Consider the following 16,125-nt stretch of genomic DNA (forward strand, 5'->3'; position numbering starts at 1 on the left):
TGGTGGATGCTTTGGAGAGGGTGCAGAGGAGGTTCACCAGGATGTTGCATGGTATGGAGGGTGCTAACTATGAAGAGGTTGAGTAGATTAGTATTATTTTCATTAGAAAGATGGAGATTGAGGGGGGACCTGATTAGAGGTCTACAAAATCATGAGGGATATAGACAGGGTGGATAGCAAGAAGCTTTTTCCCCAGAGTGGGGGACTCAATTACTAGGGGTGATGAGTTCAAAGCGAGAGGAGGAAAGTTTAAGGGAGATATGCATGGAAAGCTCTTTAAATAGAGGGTGGTGGGTGCCTGGAACGCGTTGCCAGCGGAGGTGGTAGACGCAGACACGTTAGCGTCTTTTAAGATATATTTGGACAGGTACATGGATGTGCAGGGAGCAAATGGACACAGATGCTTAGAAAATAGATGACAGGTTAGACAGAGGATCTTGATCGGTGCAGGCTTGGAGGGCCGAAGGGCCTGTTCCTGTGCTGTAGGGTTCTTTGTTCTTTGTTCAAGTTGAACAGCATTGTCCCTATAGAAGGGTGCCCAGAATCTGAAGAGATCAAAGGCAGACGAGACCATAGGAACGGTTCCAGGTGAAGGTAGAGTTTTGGAGACAGGTGGAAGCCTTTTCCACTGACCTTTCATACTGATACCTCGGATGGTAGAACTGACTTATGAAGAGACTGCATCAGATAGGACCTTTATTCATTTGGAGTTTCAAAGGAGGGGGGAATCCCATAAAAAACTGTAACCTTCTAAAGGGACTAGACAGGGTAGATGCAGGAAGGATGTTCCCAATGGCCTGGGAGTCCAGAAACAGGGGGTTACCATCTAAGGAGTCATGTAGACCATTTAGGACTGAAAGGAAGAAACTTCTTCACCCAGAGAGTGGTGAGCCTGTGGAATTCTCTGCCACAGAAGATTGTTGAGGTCAAAATGTTGAATATTTCTAAAGAGTTGGATATAGTTCTTGGGGCTAAATGAATCCGAGGGTATGAGGAGAAAGTAGGAACAGGGTATGCAGCTGAATGATCAGCCCTGATCATATTGAATGGCGGAGCAGGCTGGAAGGGCAACTGAAGCTCTTGACCTGGCTTCAATGTTTGCTGCTTCTGCTGTTCACTCTAATTGAAGGAAGGCTGCCCACTGCTGTTAATTTGTCACCCCCCATGAGAGAATTTTCGTGGGTAATTTGGAGACTCTTTCAGGGTGAATCTACCCATTGCCCCAGTGAACTTTAAACATTGTTTTGGTGCCTCAAGTACATTTCTTTTATCTAATGTGAAATCTGTTCTCACCCATTTTGGGCTGTTAACTTCCCATGTTCTGAAAATTTGGACAAATATAAACCGGGTGAAACTGTTACAGGATTCCAACCATTGTGCACATTCCCTCAGCACAGTCCCTACCTCAAAGTCTCTAGCAATGAGTCAACATCTCAGAACCTTCACGTAAGTGTTCTATTTGCACTTTACGTTTTTTCTCTGCTTGCACTTCGTAATAGAATCATAGAATTCCTGCAGAGCAGACGAACACCATTGGGCCCACTGAGTCTGTGTGGACCCTCCGAAGAGCATTTCACCCCCCACCCTATCCCATAGCTCCACGTTTACCATGGTTAATCTGGCTGACCTGCACGTCCATGGGCACTACATGGGCAATTTAGCAGAGCCACTCATCTAACCTGCACACCTTTTTGGATTGTGCGGGTAACCTGGCAGAAGCCCATGCAGATACAGGAGCAATGCGCAAACTCCACCCAGGCAGTCACCCAAAGCTGGAATTGGCTTCCTGGTCTCCAGTGCTGTGAGGCAGCAGTGCTAATTGTTCAGCCGTTGTGACGTCTTGGAATCAAGGAGTTAAATTACAGTCACCACTGCTTATCCTGATTAGCTTTCTAAACTCATAGCAAAAATTCTGCAAATTTGCATTTTACGTTGATCTAAGTAAGGTGCTAAAAATTGGTTGTTTTCATAGAGTATCAGACAAAAACCATGCATCCACTGGCAAGAAGAGTAGTAACTGGAAAATACAGATCTGCGGTTACTGACAGGAAAAAAAAAAAGAATTTTGAGTTTTTAATCTGCAAGAACAGCTGGGATTTGGACAGCAGCTTTTTAATGAAAAGCCCTGGTGTACTCTGCAACAACACTGGAAAGCAATATAGCATTGAACAAGCTGCACAGTAGAGGAACTGATCAAAGGCTTGCTCAAAAAAGGCCGGTGTTAAGGAAAACAAGATCGAGGTGTCGTGGTGTAAGCAATGTGCACCACAATTTGGGACGAAGCAGAAAGTACTGCTGCCAGTGGTAGCGCAAATGAGTTTGGGCTTGCTTGAAGTGAAAATTGGAACAGCACAAACATCCTGAAAGGTGGTGGGACTGGAGGAGACGGAAGAGACCCAGTGATGCAAGACCACTGAGGCATTTAAAGCCATATTAAGAATTTTAGAATCAAGTTCAATTGTTTTGATCAGGAGCCTGTGTGGCTGAGTGAGAAGAGTGAGATTGGGGGATAGGATGTGGCTTAGGTTAAGACCAAGACAGCAGTATTTTGGATGTTTAAGTTTTTGCAAAGTTCAGTGTTGAAACCAAGTCAGAATTTAGTTGGCATGGTCACGTCTTAAGGTACTAAAGACACAACTGAGAGCTTCAGGAGAAACTGAGTTGTTGCCTAGCTGAAATTTAGGTAGTGTTTTGGAGTAGACAAACAAGACCAGGAGCTCATTCTGGGAGATGATAATATTACGAGATTGAGTGGCCTGATTTAGTCCCAGACTGTTGGCAGGAAGATGGATGGGGATGATAGCTAGACTAATAGTGTGAGAGGAGGAAGAGCAGGCATAGGCTAGAACTGAGATAAAATTAGAACTGGGTGAGAGCAGCCCCATTCAGTTGGCTCACAATGGAGAGAGGCAAAGTGTAGATAACTATATGTCAAAGGCTGAACACTGGCTAAAATGGTTACATAGGGATAGCTTACATTGTTCTTACTTGATGTCATTTGTGATTTGAGTTGTGCTGGTACTAAAAGCCTGGAAGGTTTTGCTGTCCAGATTGTAGTGTTAGGAAGTAACATCTATGCAATTTCCCTGGCAAGTTTGGAAGAAGAATTACCTGTACATTTGGGCTGATACATTAAAGAAAATTATTGTATTTTGCCTGCATGGTCTTAGCTTCCAAGATTTGGAATAGTATGTAAGCTGCAAGGAATACTGCTCGTGTCATCCACCAAATAGTTCATTTCACAAGCTAGTGTTTGTTATATAACTCTCCTGATAAATTTGAGAGAAAATCCTTTCTCATCAACTTCATTGCAGTTGGTGCCTGTGAGATTTATATTGTTCAAGTCTTCTTTCCGTATCACATGTTGATTTGCCCCCTTCTTTTACGGTGATCTCTATGCCCCTGAATAAATGAACTGGGATTTTTGCACACCAATGCATGAGTTGTCTCACCTTCTCTCATCAACAAGTTATCTTTGTTTTTAAAAGTTTAAATCAAAAGACCTACAACGCTGAACTTGTTTCATTAATACTGTATGTTTTTCTTCAGAATATCTTCTTGTAATGCCTGATTCAGACAAAATTAACTACCTCCCTGCTTTTCATTTTAGACAAAAACATCAATTACTGAGTGTGGGATGTGCAATTTTCTAGATGTTTATCACCACCTAAGTTTGCTGTAGTTGCGCACATACACAGCTGTTAAAATGTAGACATTTAGTTAAGTACTCTTGATCTCTTTCTCTGTTACCCCACCCTATATTTCTCCCCCTCTCAGAAGCAACGTTAATCCAATTAACTCCCCTCCCACACTTCCATTAAATGGCAATGTATAGGTTGGACTCTACCTATTCAAAATGTTACTGAAAGTATCACAACAGTACTTTCTACCTGCAATGACGTTGGCAGTAGAACCTTGTAGGTGGAAAGTACTGGTATGTGCCATTCATAATCTGGATTAAGATAAGATCATCACTCTGTACTCAACAAAAGGTGAATGGTTCTGAGGAAGGGTCCCTAGCACCAAAATGTTCAAGTCTGATTTCTCTCCATAGATGCTGCCTGACCTGTTGAGCTTTTCCCACAATTTCTGTTTTGTTTTCTGATTTACAGCAGCAGCAGTTCTTTCAGTTTTTATCGGAATATAGTATTGTGATGAGAGAAACTGAACTATGCTCATTTGTAAGATGTAGGGAGCTCCTGGCCCAGTTGTTTTAGATTTTGTTAGGTCCCCTCAAATACATTAAGAAGGTATTCTAGACCCTAACTTTGTCTCATTTTAAAGGTAAATGTGAGGACCTGTCTTCCAGATACAATCGATTGGTCAAACTACTCTAAGTTAAGCAAAACACCATTTATTTCAAACACCATGGTTGAAATACAACAGAGAGATAGAGGAACTTGGAGTAACTTAAGCCTGTTGGAAAGTTTAACAGAATAATAGATACAGTAGCCAGTACTGATTGTCTTTTCCACTATAGTAACATCCCATAAACACATGCTTGCCAAAAGGCAAATTTAGAACCTAGATTTGTGTCACAAACAATCAAGCAGCCCAGGAAGAGAACCCCTAGCTTTTGACTGTAACCGAGGGGAGGAAAAGAATAGCTTTCACTTCAAGACCCCAATAACAATTTGTACTGAAAGCTAAAATTGAAGATCTTGTTTCTGTGGAACTTTGACCAAACTTATTCAGGCTGCTTCTATTGTTCCAACCCTTTAGTTTAAAGAAAAACACCTCATTCTTGATAAGTTTCTTATTTTCTCATGGACTACTCGCTACGTATCCAGGACTAAACGTACCTTTTAGAGACAGCATTGTCACATGGATCAATACTGTGTGTTGCTAGGGAATATTAACTTCAATCTAGACAGTTCTTTCCACCAATTTAAGATGACCACTGAAGCATATTTTTGTCCTCAGGCCTTCATTGATTGTGGAATAGAATTTAAATATTCAAATCGAGCCTCTGTCTGGTACAAAGACAAAGTATTGTTGGATGTTCAGGATTTGAAATGAACAAGCAGAGAATTTGTCCTCATATACCCATTGTTCCCAGTTTTGCTAGGGCTTGATTTCTCTCGGTTGAATGCGGTCTTGATGTCAAGTGGTGTCACTTTCCCCTCACCTCTGGAATTCAGCTCTTTCGTCCATGTTTGAACCAAGGCTGTAATGATGTAAGGAACTGAGCTCAACAACCATCTACAGTTAGTTCATCAATGATATTGTTTCTGACCTTATGATGGAGGCAGTGATAGTGGGAGGCGATGGCGAGTGGTATTATCTGGCTAGAAGTGCTGGACTGTTAATCCAGACACCTAGATAACATTCTGGGGACCCAGGTTTGGATTCAGCCCTGCCAGATGGTGGAATTTGAGTCCAGTAAAGTATCTGGAATTAAAAAGTTAATGATGACTGTGAACAGATTGTCGATTGTCATAAAAACCCATCTGATTCACTAATGTCCTTTAGGAAAGGAAACTGCCATCCTTACCTGGTCTGGCTACATGTGACTCCAGACTCTCAGCAATGTGGTTGACTCTGAACTACCTCTGGATAATGAGGTTTGGGCAATAAATGCTGCCTAACCAGTGATGCCCTCATCCCATTAATTAATAAAAGGATAATGAATAAAATCATTAACCAATGTTCAGCACCGTTTGCAACTCCTCAGATACTGAAGCAGTCCACGTTCCAACGCAATCTGGAAAAATCCAAGTTTGGGCTAACAAGTACCAACTAACCTGTGCGCCTCTCAAATTCTAAGCAATGCCCATCACCAACAAGAGACAATCTAACCATCGTTCCTTGAGATTCAGTGGTGTAACATCACTGAATCCCCCTTTATCAACATCTTTTGGGGTTACCATTGACCAGAAACTCAACTGGACTCATCACACAAGCTGTGGCTCAAAGTGCAGGTCAGAGGCTTGGAATACTGTGGTGAATAGCTCACCTGACACCCCAAAACTTGCCCACCTGTTACAAGGGACAATTCGGGATTGTGATGAAACACTCCCCACTTGTCTGGATAGGTGCGGCTCCCACAACACTCAAAGCTTGACATCATCCAGGACAAAACAGCCTGCTTGACTGGCACCAGGTTCACTCAATCCTTCCACCACCAATGCTCAGTAACAGCCATGTGTATATTATATACAAGATGTATTGCGTAAATATGCTCAAAACCCCAAAACAGCACCTTCCAAACCCCCAATCACCACCGTCAGACAGGAGATTCTGTGGCCGTGAGTGAGAAGTCAGAATGGTGTTTTACCTCACTGGTGCCAGGGTCACAGATGTCTCAAAGTGGTTGCAGCATATTGTCAAAGTGGAGAGGGAGAAGCCGGAAGTTGTACTCGTTGCTAAGACCGACATAGTTGGGGAAAGAATTGAAGCTTTGCAGACTGAATATCAACAGTCAGGTGGGAGGTTTAAAAGCTGAACCTCAAAGGTAGTAATCTCTGGATTACCCCCTGTGCTGCATGCTAGTGAGTGTAGTAGTAAGAAGATAGGGCAGATCATAGAGTGGTGGAGAAGATGGTGCTGTGTGCCAAGATTCAGATGCCTGAATCATTGGGATCTATTCTGGATTAGGAGAGACCCATTCACAAGGGGCAGGTTTCACCTGAATTGGAGGGGGACCAATGTCCTGGTGCAAAGATTTGCTAGTTGTCTTTTCTTTTTGGAGCCTTTTAAACTATCTGCCCACATACATCTATGATTCATCTGATGCCTGTACCGGTTTCGAAGCTTCCAGTTTACCAGTTCCAGCCACCACCACTTCACCATGGATGTGCAACCCCTTTACACATCCGTTCCCCACCAGGAGGGTCTTGGTGCTCTCCACTTCTTCTTGGAGCAAAGACCTGCCCCAGCCCCACCCACCACCACCCCCGTCTGCTTGACTGAGCTTGTCTTCACCCTCAACTTCTTCTCTTTCAACTCCTTTCATTTTCTTCAGGTAAGAGGGGTTGCCAGGGGTACCCACATGGGCCCAAGTTATGCCTGTCTCTTCGTGGGGTACATGGAACATTCCTTGTTCCAGTCCTACTCAGGCCCTCACCCACAACTCTTTCTCTGATACATCTTCCCTCTGCTTCCATCTCTTGTCTAGAATTAGAAAACTTCAATTTCACCTCCAACTTCCACCCCGCCCTCGCTTTCATCTAGTCTCTGACTCCTTCCTCCCCTTCCTCGACATTTCCGCTTCCATTTCTGGGGATAGACTGGCCACTAATCCATTACAAATTCACTGACTCCCACAGCTACTTGGACTATACATCCTCTCACCCCACTTCCTGTAGAGACTCCATCCCATTTTCTCAGTTCCTCTGTCTCCGTTGCACGTATTCAGATGAGGCCAACCTCGACAAGGGAGCCGCTAAAATGCTCATATTCTTCCTCAACCAAGGATTCCCCAGCTCCATTGTCAACAGGGCCCTCAATCGGGTCCGACCTATCTCCGGCACTTCCGCCCTCACCCCTTTTCTTCCCTCCTGCAACAGCGATAGGGTTCCCCTTATCCTCACCTACCATCCCACCAGCATCCACATCCAGAAGTTCATCAGACGCCATTTCCACCACCTCCAGCAAGATGCCAGCACCAGACACACATTCCCCTCCCTTCCCTTGTCTGCCTTCTGCAGGGACTGTTGCCTCCAGGGCACCCTGGTCCACACTTCCTTCACTCCCAGCACCTCCCCACAGCAATGTGGGACCATCCCCTGTAACCGGCGGAGGTGCAACACCTGCCCGTTTACCTCCTCCCTCCCCACTATCCAAGGGTCCAAAAATACCTTCCAGGTGAAGCAACACTTCACCTGCACTTCCAAGATTCTAGTTACTGCATTTGCTGTTCAAAATGTGGTCTCCTCTACATTTGGGAAACGAAGCGTAGACTTGGCAACTGTTCGCAAAAAAGACCCTGAACTACCTGTTGCCTGCCACTTGGATGGACCACCCTGCTCTCTGGCCAGTGTCTGTGTCTCTGGCTTGCTGCAGTGTTCTAGTGAAGCCCAACGCAAGCTGGAGGGACAACACCTCATTTTCTGCTTGGGAACCCTACAGCCCTCCGGACTCACTCTTGAATTCAATAATTTTAGGGCCTAAACTCTCCCATGTCCCAGCCCCGCAACCTGCACACCAGGCCTTATTACCACATCGCCTGCCACTCCACCCACCCCACTGTTGTTAGTCACAAGCAGTCCCCATTAACAACTGAGACAACAAGGTGCACAGCTAGACAAACAGCAGGCGAAGCAGCATCAGAGGAGCAAGGCAGCTGATGTTTCGGGCCTAGACCCTTCTTCAGTGGGGGGGGAAGAAAAGAGAACTTTTCTGATCAAGGGCCTAGGTGCGAAACGTCAGCGTTCCTGCTCCTCTGCTGCTTGGCCAGCTGTGCTTGTCCAGCTCCGTACCTTGTTGCCTCAGCAGGAACTGCAGGTGCTGGGGAATCTATCTCTGAACCCATTAACAACCAGTCACCTTCCCAGTCTGATTGTTAGCAACTCCTTTGTCTGCCTAACCGTCTTCTATCTCTTTGGGCTCTATCTAATCTTTTTTACTCCCTGCTCCACCCCCCCCTCCCTATTTTTGGCATATAAACTGATGTTTTCCCAGCCACCATCAGTTCTGAGGAAGGGCCACTGGACTCGCAACATTAACTGTTTTCTCATCCACAGATGCTGCCAGACCTGCTGAGTTTTTTCAGCAACTTTGTTCTTGTGACCAAATATTCAAGTTGGATTGCGGACAAAGTTTTCTTCACAATCAGCTATCACTTGCTAAGCATGGAATGTAGTTGCTATTCTTTACATAGCACCCTCTGCTTCTTGGGGAGGCAATGGCCAAGTGGTATTTTCTCTAGATTATTAATCCAGAGACCTAGTCAATGGTCTGGGGACCTGGATTCAATTTCCACTGTGGCAGCTGATGGAATTTGAATTCAATTTTTAAAAAATCTGGAATTAAGAATTTAGTGGTCTAATGATCGTTAAACTGTTGTCAAATGTTGGGAAAACCCATCTGGTTCATTAAAGTCCTTTAGGGAAGGAAACTGTCATCTTTAACTGGTCTGGTCTAAATGCAACTCCAGACCACCAGCAATATGGTTGAATCAGAACTGCCCTCTAGGCAGTTGGGGATTGGCAAAATGCTGGCATACATTCTGTGAATGTATTTAATAAACAAGCTAGAGTGTCTGAAACTGGTGCTGGCTAATGTACGATGATGAGTCAACAGTTGATATTTTAATCAATGGTGTAACATTAAAAGTTTGAATTCCATTTTTGTCTGGGTAAATGACTAACTTTGGAATATGCCTTTGAAAATCCAGTGGAGCAAAATAAGAGTTTTAGTCCATAAATGCATTCTCCATGTTTGCATTTCAAGTCTTCTTGACATAACAATGTATTAAATTGAAGCGAGAATTGTTAGAATGGTAGCTTTAGTTATGGCGCTAGGTTCAACAACAAACTTTAAAAGCTATCATTGCAAGTTCTGAAACTGAGCAGATAGTGGAAGAAAAATGAAAGTTCCTCGATTAGCTTAACTTACTAATTCAATAGTATTCTCCAGGGAAAGCCAATTGTTTATCAGACTAACATATTTTAACTTCTGACATTGAGCTGCTCTGTAATGAGCAATAAGCTACATCCTTAAAATATTTTTTCAAAAAGAATAGCTTTGGCCAGTATTTTTTTTTTGTGCCTCCTAGAAATTTTTCCATATTATGTTGAAAGAATATATCGGAAGACTGTGCGTATATTCATCTGAATAGGTCCTTCAGCCTACTGTGCCATTTAATAAGATCGTGTGACTGATCTGATTCCAACCTTAAATGCTCACTTTGGCCTGATAGCCTTTCATCCCTTTACTTACCAAGAATCTAACCACTTCTACCTTTAAAAATATTTCGAGACACACCTTCCAATACCTTTTCACGGAGAGAGTTCGAAAGATTAATTACACTTTGAGAAAAAACATTCACCCCATTTCTGCTTAAATGAGTGACATCTTACTGTAAAGGGTGATCTCTAGTTTTAGATCCTCCTGTAGAGAAGAACAATCTCTCCACATCTTCCCTTCAAGACTCCTCATAATTTTGTGTTTCACTAATGTTGCCTCTTGCTTTTCTAAGTTCTAATGGCTACAATCCTAGCTGATTTACCTTTTTTCCTCATTGGACAATCCATCTATTCCAATTATTCATTTGTCACAGTCCCTCTGGACTGTTTCCAATGCACTTACGTCCTTCCTTAAATAATTGGACTAGCCAGGATAAATGCAAGAAGGATGTTCCTGATGACCAGGGAGTCCAGACCCAGATATCACTGTCTAAGGATACAGGGTAGGCCACTAGGACTGACATGAAGAGAAGTTTCCTCACCCAAAGAATATTGAGCCTGTGGAATTCTCCACACAGTGGTTGAAGCCAAAATGTCAAATGTTTTCAAAAAGGAGTTACAGCTCTTTGGGCTAAAGGGATCAAAGAGTACAGGGAGAAAATGGGAACACTGTTTTGATACATCTCTGGAGCAGTGGGACTTGAACCTAGGCTGCCTAGCCCAGAGGCAAGGACATTTATCACTGTGTCCCAATATCCTTGGGTAGAAGTTTATATTGTTGAGAATCACTTTCTTTGTTCGGCCTGCCTATTTAGTCATTATTGTCTTTTGTTCTGTTCATGTTAGCTGAATAAAGATTCTTTGGGTGTTTTGGTTCAATCCTGTTTTCCTCTTACCCTCGTGCATCATATTCTTCAAAGTTACTGTGGTCTGTCATTGCAGTTATAAGTGTCTATTTGGTACGCCTGTTATTCTTGCCACTGGTGTCAGACTGTTCATCGTTGGTGAATTGCAGGATACTAAGGATTATGTAACACAGATCAGAAGGGTACTGTTAATAGGAATATGTCATATGGATTATTTAATAGAATTTGATGTTATGCCATTCCTCTTGGGAGCTAATATTTGAGTGACTTCAAAGCAAGATAATGTACCTTGGAATACTCTCTCCCAAACTCTCACTCACTCTCTCTTGCGCTCTCTCTCTTTCTCTGTCTCTCTCTCTCTTTCCCCCCCCCTCTCCCCCCCCCTCTCTTCTCTCCCCCCCCCCCCCCCGAAAAAATTAGGATAACGTGTTAAACATAATCAATCAGATCATGCAGGAATGCATCCCAAATGAACGGGCAAATCGGGATTTCTGTGTCAAGTTTCCGGAGGAAATACGTCATGATAATCTGGGAGGACAACTTTGGTTTGGAGCGGAGGTAAGTTGTTTCCTGAAGTTCATCTTAATCATTAAACGTTAATAAAATATTTGACTGTATCATACAAACAGAAATAATGTAGTTTGTCTAGAAAGTACACACATGCTGAGTGAATAATGGCTTAACCAACAGTTGCTCACAGTTGTGAACACGAGTTAGGAGCAGGAATAGACCATAGTTTGTTAAACCTACTGCATTGTTCTCTGACCATGGCTGGCTTTGGGCTTCAACTGCAGCTTTCTATTCGTTGCCAGTTTTCTGAGACAAAAGTCTGTCTATCCCAATCTTAAATTTGGCCAATGATGATGTGTCCTCTGGGGTAGAAAATTCCAAAGATTTGCAACCATTCAAATGGGAAAATTCTTATTTCAGCCTGAAATGACAGACCCTTTATCCCAAGACTCTGTCTTTTTGGAATCTAAAACTTAAACAGCAAAGCTGACCTTCCAGTCACCCTGTCCAGCCCCTTCAGAATCTGTATCTTTCACTGGGATCACCTCTGTCCTCTTAAATTCCAGAGAATACTCTTTGTTTCCTATCCATTAACCAGTCCTCTAGAATAATGTAATACCTCTTAAATCCATAAAGCTTCATTTTTACCTGTTGTGTAATACCTTCATCAAATGATTCTGATGTTCAGATAAACCACACTTAACAGTTTGCCTTTTGTCTTTTTATCCTATTAGTTATATCCTCAAAAATGCTATTACCTTTCCCAACTTTTAAAAACTACTGGGAGATTTCCAGAATCCAGGGAATTTTGCAAGTGATCATGCATGTATTATCTCTACAGCTTTTCTTTTGAGAACTTTAGGATTAAGACATCAGATCTGGGGAATTAGTCCAACTTTAGTCCCTTGAGTTAGTCCAGTTCTTGTTCCTCCACTGATGCAGATATATTTTTTATTTGAAAAAACACAATCCTAAAACAACTAATGTTTGATTACAACAATAAAACTGTCCTTATCAAAGTGAGCCACAGATGGAACTTTTTTGCAAAGTTCTTTTGTGATCATTTTAAAAAATATTTTCAGTTGACTTGACTTATTTCAACAGTAGCCAGTTCAAACCACTGCACACCTCCCTCCCTCCCTCCCTCCCTCCCTCACTCCCTCGCTCTTCCCCCCCCTCCCTCGCTCTTCCCCCCCCCTCCCTCGCTCTTCCCCCCCCTCCCTCGCTCTTCCCCCCCCTCCCTCGCTCTTCCCCCCCCCCTCCCTCGCTCTTCCCCCCCCCCCTCGCTCTTCCCCCCCCCCCCTCGCTCTTCCCCCCCCCCCTCGCTCTTCCCCCCCCTCCCTCGCTCTTCCCCCCCCTCCCTCGCTCTTCCCCCCCCTCCCTCGCTCTTCCCCCCCCCTCCCTCGCTCTTCCCCCCCCCCTCCCTCGCTCTTCCCCCCCCCTCCCTCGCTCTTCCCCCCCCCTCCCTCGCTCTTCCCCCCCCCTCCCTCGCTCTTCCCCCCCCTCTCGCTCTTCCCTCCCCCCCCTCGCTCTTCCCTCCCCCCCCTCGCTCTTCCCCCCCCCTCCCTCCCTCCTTCCCCCCCTCCTTCCTTCCTTCCCCGCCTCCTTCCTTCCTTCCCCCCCCCTCCCTCCCTCCCCTCCTTCCTTCCCTCCCCTCCTTCCTTCCCCCCCCTCCCTCCCTCCCCTCCCCCCCCTCCCCCCCCCTCCTTCCTTCCCCTCCCTCCCTCCCTCCCTCCCTCCCTCCCTCCCTCCTTCCCCCCCCTCCCTCCCTCCTTCCCCCCCCTCCCTCCCTCCTTCCCCCCCCCTCCCTCCCTCCCCCCCCCTCCCTCCCTCCTTCCCCCCCCCCTCCCTCCCTCCTTCCCCCCCCCCCTCCCTCCCTCCCTCCCTCCCCCCCCCTCCCTCCCCCCCTCCCTCCCTCCCTCCCTCCCTCCCTCCCTCCCTCCCTCCCTCCCTCCCTCCCCCCCTCCTTCCCCCCCCTCCCTCCCTCCCTCCTTCCCCCCCCTCCCTCCCTCCCTCCTTCCCCCCCCCCCTCCCTCCTTCCCCCCCCCCTCCCTCCTTCCCCCCCCCTCCCTCCCTCCTTCCCCCCCTCCTTCTCCCCCCCCTCCCCCCCCTCCCCCCCCTCCCTCCTTCCCCCCCCTCCCCCCTTCCCCCCCCCTCCTTCCCCCCCCCTCCTTCCCCCCCCCTCCTTCCCCCCCCCTCCTTCCCCCCCCCTTCCCCCCCCTCCCTCCTTCCCCCCCCTTCCTCCTCCCCCCCTCCTTCCCCCCCCCTTCCTCCCTCCTTCCCCCCCCCTCCCTCCCTCCTTCCCCCCCCCTCCCTCCCTCCTTCCCCCCCCCTCCCTCCCTCCTTCCCCCCCCCCTCCCTCCCTCCTTCCCCCCCCTCCCTCCCTCCTTCCCCCCCCTCCCTCCCTCCTTCCCCCCCCTCCCTCCCTCCCCCCCTCCCTCCCCCCCTCCCCTCCCCTCCCCTCCCCTCCCCTCCCCTCCCCTCCCCTCCCCTCCCCTCCCTCCCCCTCTCCCTCCCTCCCCCCCCCCCCCCCAACTCTAGGGAAAAGATCCATGTCATTAACCATATCTGTGCCCCTCATGATTTTATAAATCTGTCACCTGCAATCTCCTATGCTCCCGTGGAAAATTGTCCCGGCTTAGCCAGCCTATTCTTTATAACTCCAACCGTCCATTTCTGGCAACATCCTAATAAATATTTTCTGAACCCTCTCTAATTTACTAGTGTCCTTCCTATAGCAGGGTGACTGGGACTGCACACAATACTCCAGAAGTGTCCTTGGCAAACTGTCCTGTACAACCTCAATATGACCTGCCAACTTGTACACTCAATGCTCTGAGCAATGAAGGCAAGTGTGCTAAACACCTTCTTAACCTGTCTTTCTGTGATGCAAATTTCAAAGCCCAAGCCTCTAGGTCTCTGTTCTACAATACTCCCCAGGGCGCTACCATTAATTTTGTAAGGCCAGCCCTTGTTTGTTGTGCCAAAATGCAATACCTTTGCACTTATCTAAATTAAACTCCATCTGCCACTCCTCACCCTATTGCTCTTTAATCTCAGATCTGATCTATTGGGTCAGTGAGCTAAGGAGTGGTAGATGGAGTTGGATAAATGATACATTCTGCTCCTGTGTCATATGGTCTTGTATCTGTGCAATTGGCTTTGTTTATTTTGAGACTCTTTGTGACTAGAGTATGTCACCTACAAACTTGATGAGGAATTCAGTTGTACTATGATCGCTAGTGATCAATGGATCATCAATAAAATTACGTAATGAGGCAAAGTTGATAAGTAATTAGTCGTGAAATCTTTATTCCTTGTCAGCCCCATTGTGTGTTGCTCTGAGGGGAAACTGTCACAAGAACATTGTACAAACTGAACTACCAGACCACCTTTGCCAATTTGGTCCAGTTTCCATGAAAATTAAAGTCCCTCTCTGTTACCAAGTTGTGCTGTGTAACTACTATTAGGGGACCTATTGACATACTTGCACCAATATATTCTGACTTTTGCTATGCTTAATCTCCATCCATGTTCATCCTCCTCCCTGATCTTTTAAACCAAGATGCTTCCTCATTTGAAGCCTCCATGCTCGCTCTTCACGGCCATCTAACTCTCAGACCCACCACACATGCACAATTCTTTAAATATATGTAACCTGGAAAACGTATTTACCAATTAGATCATCATATGACTTCTTGAATAGCAATTCAATCTAAACTGTTTATTTACATTTGCGCCCCGGTTCATCGATCTTGTTGGTGCTTGGTGCATTCAAATAAACAGTCATAAATTTCATTTTTTTTCACTACCATTTCTTGCATCTTTTATGACTTGCTAAGATGGTGGCATAATGCTAATATCACTGGGCTAGGCTAGGATAATGCTATGGGGTCATGTTTGAATCCTGCCACAACAGCTGGTGGAAGTTAACTTCAAATTGATCAAAAAAGAATCTGGAATTGGAAGTTAGTCTCTGAAATAGTGACCTATGACAGCCTACCATTCATTTTTTAAAAATAAAAGCCTGGAATATTCAAATAAGAAGCAGCATTATTGAAATCTGTCCCTTCTTGTCACAACTAGTTCATTTGTACCCATGTTGCTACACTAACCTGTGCTTCAACTTTACTGTTTGTTTGGATTTTAATTCTTTCTCCATGCTACTTAATGCTACTTGCACACACACCCCTACCCCACCCTGTTTTAAGGGCCAATTCGTAGCCCTAAAGGAATAGTATGCATTTCTGGCAGATAACTCGAATTTTACTAAATGGCTGGAATACTTTTAAGTTGATAACAGAATTGGGATCATTAGGATAATGCTGTTGATATGTACATAGTCTTTGAAAAGGTGTTTGGACACATTGCCATACAACAGACTTGATGGAAGTTTTCCGCTATGCGACAAGAGTCAGTAACAACGCTGATTGTAACAAAAAAAGATTGGCTCAGGGTTGGGAATCTATAGTTAATGATTTTTTTTGGGGGGCTGGAGGGACATTTGCAGTGGAATTCCCACTATGTACCCTTGCTTTTCTTGATGCATAGTAAACAAATGGACACTAGTAATGTAGGGCATCCCTGAGGATATCTTCCAGGTTTGCAGGTGATACAATACTCGAAAGTATTGATCAGGTGAGGAAGACTACCTAGAACTCCAAAAGTTACAGACAAGTTTGTGGAGTAGTCGGAGAGATAACAGGAAATTCAATGCAGAAAAAATAAGGTGATGTGTTATAGAGTTGCAGAGAATCAGTTTTTATAGTATATAGAGAGCATGACCTCCCCATCCCCATTGCACCCTACTGACTGAATAGAGTTCTCCATCTGGGGCACAGCCATTGAAAATAATTGGCTCATGTAATTCACTAACTGTCAGTGCAGGGTTCCTCAGCCAC

The 16,125-nt window shown here is 45.4% G+C and overlaps 1 protein-coding gene across 3 annotated transcripts in view; it reads left to right on the forward strand.

The window, feature by feature from the left end:
- Window positions 1-16,125, forward strand: part of zfyve28 (zinc finger, FYVE domain containing 28) — a 202,988-nt gene that overhangs the window by 73,869 nt on the left and 112,994 nt on the right. For all 3 annotated transcript variants that reach the window (XM_048527089.2, XM_048527088.2, XM_048527090.2), the window contains exon 3: window positions 11,135-11,272. In XM_048527089.2, the coding sequence (XP_048383046.1) occupies window positions 11,135-11,272 (138 nt within the window). The remainder of the gene's footprint in view (window positions 1-11,134; window positions 11,273-16,125) is intronic.

Source organism: Stegostoma tigrinum, chromosome 3, assembly GCF_030684315.1.
Source record: "Stegostoma tigrinum isolate sSteTig4 chromosome 3, sSteTig4.hap1, whole genome shotgun sequence".
Taxonomy (NCBI): Eukaryota; Metazoa; Chordata; class Chondrichthyes; order Orectolobiformes; family Stegostomatidae; genus Stegostoma; species Stegostoma tigrinum.